Source organism: Oryx dammah, unplaced genomic scaffold (genome assembly GCF_014754425.2).
Source record: "Oryx dammah isolate SB20612 unplaced genomic scaffold, SCBI_Odam_1.1 HiC_scaffold_18, whole genome shotgun sequence".
Lineage (NCBI taxonomy): Eukaryota > Metazoa > Chordata > Mammalia > Artiodactyla > Bovidae > Oryx > Oryx dammah.
Genome location: NW_024070202.1, coordinates 13,364,839 through 13,372,215, shown reverse-complemented (window position 1 = coordinate 13,372,215; position 7,377 = coordinate 13,364,839). Strand labels below are relative to the sequence as shown.

The window sequence follows — 7,377 nt, the reverse complement described above, 5'->3', positions numbered from 1 at the left end:
ATAAATGGCTATTCACAGAGCTATTTTACTCCTAACTTAAAAAGTAAAATAAGAACTTTGAATTACCCTCTGTGCTTTCATTTTAAACATAAAAACAATTATTTATTGTGCCTCATCCTTCTGCCACTGAATACCTTGTGGTTTTGTTTTCTTTAGAATGCAATGAGGGCCACAGTTGAACACCAGGAAAACTGGCCTTCTCTGACACCAATTGAGGTGATTGTTGTCTTGGGGAAAGAAGATCTTACAATTAAGGTAACTATTCTGTTTTTTCTTTTGAGCCCTTCTTAAGAGAATTTAAAAAAAGGAGTCAATAATAATGAAGCTCTTTGCTTTGAGCTACAGATCAAAGTCATGTACACCACGTGAAGACAAGACATTTTTGTATAAACAAATACACATTGTTTTTAGCATACAGCTCTGATGACTTGTTTGTTTAAGATTTCAGACAGAGGAGGTGGTGTTCCCCTGAGAGTCATTGATCGTCTCTTTAGTTACACGTACTCCACTGCACCAACGCCTGTGATGGATAATCCCCGGAATGCTCCACTGGTAAGACCAATTAAATTGCTAACCTCATCCCAGCCACCTAGTTCTAATGCATGAAAGTGAAAAGTGAAAGTGAAGTCGCTCAGTCGTGTCCGACTCCTAGTGACCCCATGGACTGCAGCCTACCAGGCTCCTCCATCCATGGGATTTGCCAGGCAAGAGTACTAGAGCGGGTTGCCATTGCCTTCTCCAAGAACAAGGATTACAAGGATGTATTTAGCCAAATTAATCAGTTTAGTTAAACTGGGCATGGGGGATATGAGAAGGAATGGTAAAGCCAACTAAGAAACAGTTATCCAAGGGGTTTCTGATTGGAAGCAGAAGATATGTGTCTAAGTTCTAGGACATCAGTATCAGGGAATATATTTTGTATTTCTATGATTGTGTTCACTTCTTTGTCAGTAACTGATCTTTCCCTTCCAGGCTGGTTTTGGTTACGGCTTACCAATTTCTCGTCTCTATGCCAAGTACTTTCAAGGAGATCTAAATCTCTACTCTTTGCCAGGATACGGAACTGATGCTATCATCTACTTAAAGGTAACCTTTAAATCCAATATTAAAAAAAAATCATATTTCTGAAAAGATTGCTTCTGAGTTCTATGGTCCATGGTGAACACCCCAAACTGAGTTAGCACAAATATTGACTATAAGCCATTACATTTTCTGTTTGGTATATGTAAATATACTGATTAATATTTAGTATGGTAATATGCCAAAAAGGAAGTGAGGCAACTCTACCTGCCTCAATGAAGTAAAATGGTTTCCCAAGAAGCGCAGTAGTTTCTGAGTGAGGAGATGCTCACGTGAATTTTTCAAGGCAGCTTGACATCTGTGAGAATAGCTGTAGTTTTGTTTTACTTAAGCTTGTGGGAAATGCATATATGCTGATAATGTTGCAGCCTAGAAGACAAGATATTCAAGACCTTAAGCTGACCTTATTAGAAATCCAAGGGGAGGAAAGCTGACAGCTAAGAAGCTGTCAATGGGGTGCCTGGCACTTCCTGTTTAAACTTTAAAACTCAGTACATGTTTTTTCCATTTGTGATAAAGCCTCAATTTATTTGTTAAGGTCACTGTCCTGATTCTGGTTAATCATTTGCCAACTGGTTCAAATGAAAATACATTCACAGTCATTAGCAACTAAAACATTAAGCTTCCAGACTCCTGTTTTGCGCAAGGGAATTATTTATTACATGGTCATAGGACACCTGAAATAGTTAATGTATTCATTGCTTAAGCAGTAAAAATGTCTTCAATGTATTGAGAAAGATTAATGTATTATAGATCTACAGTATCAGACTTTAATAGATCAATAGTATCAGGTTAGGACTCTCACTTTATTACATATACAGACGTTTTGCCTGGAAATACCTATTTGTCTATTTTTATTCAACTCTATGACACTAGCAATATCCAGATAAGGCGCATGTGTAACTACTGAACTCAAATACTGTTCCCTAATTTATTTTGTTGTTCAGTCACTAAGTCGTGTCTGGCTCTGAGATGCCATGGACTGCAGCACGCCAGGCTTCCCTGTCCTTCACTTATCTCCCAGAGTTTGCTCAAACTCATATCCACTGTGTCAGTGATGCTATCTAACCCTTTCATCCTCTGCCACCCTCTTCTCCTCTTGCCCTCCTAATTTATAATCGTATATATACTTTTCAGCCCCTATAGGGTATAGATAATATTTATTTTTCAATTTTCTGTCATACAGTGCCTACCATACCATGGACTCTTGGTGTGCTTTTATTACTAAATTAATTAAAACAATGTATTTGAATGTTTGAATGCTTACCTCTGAGTTTCTGTTGAACAATCACTTTGGGTACAAATTACGCAATGAATAATTTCTCTGGTTTGATTTTTCCCTTTCAGGCTCTGTCTTCTGAGTCTATAGAAAAACTCCCAGTCTTTAACAAATCAGCCTTCAAACATTATCAGACGAGCAGCGAGGCTGGAGACTGGTGTATCCCAAGCAAGGAACCAAAGAACCTGGCAAAGGAAAAAGTGGCCATGTGAGGAGGGACTTGCGGACACACTAAGGGATCAAAGTGGGTCTGTGCCAGGGCTGCTTCCTGAACGTTTGCCCGTGAATTCTCGTTTCCTTAAAAACAAGCAACAGCAACAAAAAACTCCTTGATCCGAACACTGATGTGACAGGAAGAGAGCTCCTTTCTGTGACCCAGGCGAGCACAGTGCAGGACCACAGGACTAACGGCTGGCCTTCTCTGTATTCTCCTAACTTAGAATAATGCATGAGTTTGTATCAAATCCTGAAGAAGGAATAAGCCTGTTTACCATCTCTTTATCAACAAAAAGGGGAATGAGTGAGGAGGGAGATGAAGGCTAGCAGTTTCAACCGACAGATACTTTAGGCCATCGATTGATGTCATCAGATATTGGTATGTATGGCAGTACTTTCCTGCCACTCAAAGGATGAGGGCTTATTTTATACTGTATGATTAGAAATGTATGTCAACATATATTTCATAAATATCTATGCATTCTAGACGTGAAAAGTCAGTGACTAAAATAACATTTACTTTAAATGAGGACAAATGAGCCAACACGCTTTATTCAAAGTTGCAGCCAAGGCCTGGGTCTATGTAAAAACTTGGAAGAAAGCCCCTTCTGATAAATACAGTGCCTTTACTATGTTGCTTTTCCTGTTCACACCTCAAATAAGAGGTGAGCACTTATTGCAAGGTGCATATGTCTTGGTTGAATTTAAAATGTGCACTGGATTCTGGATGTTGGCAGCTGGATGGGGAGAAGAATTGCCAAAGTGATAGCAAAACCTCACCTTTCTTTGCTTATAAATGAAACAGAAGTAGATTGGAAAAACCAGTATTAGAGAAAGAAATCAGGCATTCAGAATCTAACTCAGTAGGAAGGGCTGTTCTCCACCCTGCAGTGGTGGTAATCCAAAGGCATCTATTTTCTAGGCTTAAAGAGATATATATTTTTATATATTTAATTATGTTCTCTACACTCCACCATTAACATCTGATAAAAATTTGTAATTAACAAATGGTTCAAGAACATTGAAATTTACATATTTCCTGGAGTATTTTTAACAAATAGCCTGTGGGTAAGAGGACTCGATGGACGTGAGTCTGAGTGAACTCCGGGAGTTGGTGATGGACAGGGAGGCCTGCCGTGCTGCGATCCATGGGATCGCAAAGAGTCGGACACGACTGAGCCACGGCACTGAACTGAACTGAAGAGGTTTTCACGCCATGGATGGGTGCTTTCATTTGTAAATTGTTGTGAATGAGAGCTAATGCCTGAAAGCTGTAATGCCTATGGCACTTTTGGGGAGTTCAGGTGGACTGTGCAGGTGGACTGGGCGCTCTACCACATTCCTCTCAGAGAAGAAATGAAGAAACAAAAGGAAAAAGGAAGGAAAGAAAGATGGAAAAGGAGGAGAGAGGGAAGCAGAAGGCAAGCATCTTGCTGTAGGCTTTTACGAGATAATAGACTCTGCTGTGAAACCGGAATATTAAAAAAAAAAAAATAGCTAGCATTTTCTGTTTTGTAAAAGAATAGTACCGTCCATATGTTGGATTTAACATTTGTGTTTAATTTTCTCATGGCCTAGTGTTGTGCTTCTGGTAGTGGCCATAGAAGGCTCAAACGATTGGCTGTGGATTTCAGATTTTATCATCAGAAGTCCTGGAGGTGACTTTCTTGACTGTGGGACTCTGGCTCATGCACTTATTGACTATATACAACTATTTGCAATAGAATATTCGACTTTTCAAAAATCTAAACATTTTTGCATGTAAATATTTGTGTTTACCAAAAGAATTAAAGCAGTTGATTAATAGTTAACGAAATACTGTGAACTGTCTTCTAAGACACTAGAGAAAAAGAAACGTTGGTATCTCAGTAACATCAAATGTGTAAATGGAGCTCTATAAAACAGAAATGGTCCATATTGGTATTTGTGAAATCTGTGGAAGAGCTTTAGGATCCTAGTGGATGGAAACTGAATGTTCAGGCCCACTTAAATTATTAATGTATAAATTGTGTTTTTGCGTCTAGGTTATGTACAGACAAATGTGATAATTTTTATAATAAATATTTTTTATTATAATGATAGATGTAATCTTGTAAAGTGCTTTTCTTAAATTAATGGAAAATACTAAGAAGAATTTGAGGTAAAAGTTTTCTTCACTTTACATCAAACCTCATTTATATATTGGTTTTAGAAAAACTTAAAATCTTAATTTTTAAATGAAAGATAAACACCTTATAGCATTCCAGAAATTTCTGAATGTCCTTTGCTTTTTGGTTATGCCCCAATAACATATAGTAAAATGTATGTTTATCTACATGAATAAATTAAATAATCAGTCTTATAATGCATGTATTCTCTACATTTTGGGGATAAATCTACTTTAAAGTCTCACTTAGTGACTGTATTTGCAAATACAGTACAGTATCAAGATAATTACTTAGATTATTTAGATTCCCAAACAATTTATAGATAAATATCTGAATAATAATACAGTACCAATATGATAGAAGTCTAAATTAAGTAGTGATATTTTTATCTTTGTTAAGTTCACACTCTTTCTTTACTAATTTAACTCTATTTTATCAATTGACAACCTTCTCTGCTCACCTCCATAATGCCCTTATTGCAGAGTTTGTAACAAAAAGAATAGAGGGACTGAAGGAGAGAGGGAGGCAGAAGGAAGGAAGAGAAGAAGGGAGGGAGGGTAAAAAGAAAAGCAATTAGAATAAAATACAATTAGTGGAATGAGTTTGCCATAACTGAATACTAAAATCTTGTCAGGGTAATCATCAGTTAAGTCGCTCAGTCAAGTCTGACTCTTTGCGACCCCATGGACTACAGCACGCCGTGTCCATCCCTAACTCCCAGAGTTTATTCAAACTCATATCCATTCAGTTGGTGATGCCTTCCAACCATTTCGTCCTCTGTCGTCCCCTTCTCCTCCTGCCTTCAATCTTTCCCAGCATCAAGGTCCTTACAAATAAGTCAGTTTTTCACATCAGGTGGCCAAAGTATTGGAGTTTCAGCTTCAGCATCAGTCCTTCCAATGAACACTCAGGACTGATCTCCTTTAGGATGGACTGGTTGGATGTCCTTGCAGTCCAACAGACTCTCAAGAGTCTTCTCCAACACCACAGTTTAAAAGCATCAATTCTTCGGCGCTCAGCTTTCTTTATAGTCCAACTCTCACATCCATACATGACCACTGGAAAAAACATAGCCTTGACTAGACGGACCTTTGTTGGCAAAGTAATGTCTCTGCTTTTTAATATGCTATCTAGGTTGGTCATAACTTTCCTTCCAAGGAGTAAGCGTCTTTTAATTTCATGGCTGCAGTCACCATCTGCAGTGAGTTTGGAGCCCCCAAAAATAAAGTCTGACACTGTTTCCCCATCTATTTCCTATGAAGTGATGGGACCAGATGCCATGATCTTAGTTTTCTGAATGTTGAGCTTTAAGCCAACTTTTTCACTCTCCTCTTTCACTTACATCAAGAAGTTTTTTAGTTCTTCTTCACTTTCTGCCATAAGAGTGGTGACATCTGCATATCTGAGGTTATTGGTATTTCTCCTGGCATTCTTGATTCCAGCTTGTGCTTCATCCAGCCCAGCATTTCTCATGATGTACTCCGCATATAAGTTAAATAAGCAGGGTGACAATATACAGCCCTGATATACTCCTTTCCCAATTTGGAACCAGTCTGTTGTTCATGTCCAGTTCTAACTGGTGCTTCCTGACCTGCATATAGATTTCTCAAGAGGTAGGTCAGGTGGTCTGGTATTCCCATCTCTCAGAATTTCCCACAGTTTGTTGTGATCCACACAGTCAAAGACTTAGGTGTAGTCAATAAAGCAGAAATAGATGTTTTTCTGGAACTCTCTTGCTTTCTTGATGATCCAGTGGATGTTGGCAACATGATCTCTGGTTCCTCTGCCTTTTCTGAATCCAGCTTGAGCATCTGGAAGTTCATGGTTCACATATTGTTGAAGCCTGGCTTGGAGAATTTTGAGCTTTACTTTGCTAGTGTGTGAGATGAGTGCAATTGTGCAGTAGTTTGAGCATTCTTTGGCATTGCCTTTCTTTGGGATTGAAATGAAAACTGACCTTTTCCAGTCCTGTGGCCACTGCTGAGTTTTCCAAACTTGCTGGCATATTGAGTGTGGCACTTTCACAGCATCATCTTTTAAGATTTGAAATAGCTCAACTGGAATTCCACCATCTCCACTAGCTTTGATGCTTCCTAAGGCCCACTTGACTTTGCATTCCAGGATGTCTGGCTCTACGTGAGTGACCATACCTTTGTGATTATCTGGGTCATGAAGATCTTTTTTTTGCATAGTTCTTCTATGTATTCTTGCCAGCTTTTCTTAATATCTTCTGCTTCTGTTAGGTCCATATAATTTCTGTCCTTTATTGTGCTCATTTTGCATGAAATGTTCCCTTGGTATCTCTAATGATAATCATATGTGAATAAACAAATACCATCAACCTACAGTATTAGATCCTAAAGAACCTACACCTCAGCCCTTAATCAGTGAGACTCCCCTTCATGTCACTACCTTCATTTCTTCTTCTATCAAGGAAGTACCGCATTGTGTCCGAAGAAGGCCCAGGAACACATACACACATGGGATTTAGCTCCCCACCCCAGTATTCTTGGCTGGGAAATCCCAAGGACAGAGGGGCCTGGTGGCCCTCAGTCCATATGGTTGCAGGGAGTCAGACATGACTGAGCAACTAACTTTTCCGTTGAATTAAGCTACTTGGGAGGTAGGATATTACCACATGGCCAGGGCTCAGAG

General features: G+C 38.9%; 1 protein-coding gene across 1 annotated transcript in view; it reads left to right on the top strand.

Moving 5' to 3' along the window:
• PDK4 (pyruvate dehydrogenase kinase 4) overlaps nt 1–4,656 on the top strand; it is a 13,445-nt gene extending 8,789 nt beyond the window's left edge. The window contains exons 8-11 of the mRNA XM_040260478.1: nt 157–255; nt 442–552; nt 973–1,086; nt 2,428–4,656. Coding sequence (XP_040116412.1) covers nt 157–255; nt 442–552; nt 973–1,086; nt 2,428–2,571 — 468 coding nt within the window. The 3' untranslated portion in view covers nt 2,572–4,656. The remainder of the gene's footprint in view (nt 1–156; nt 256–441; nt 553–972; nt 1,087–2,427) is intronic.
• The last annotated feature ends 2,721 nt before the right edge of the window (nt 4,657–7,377 follow it).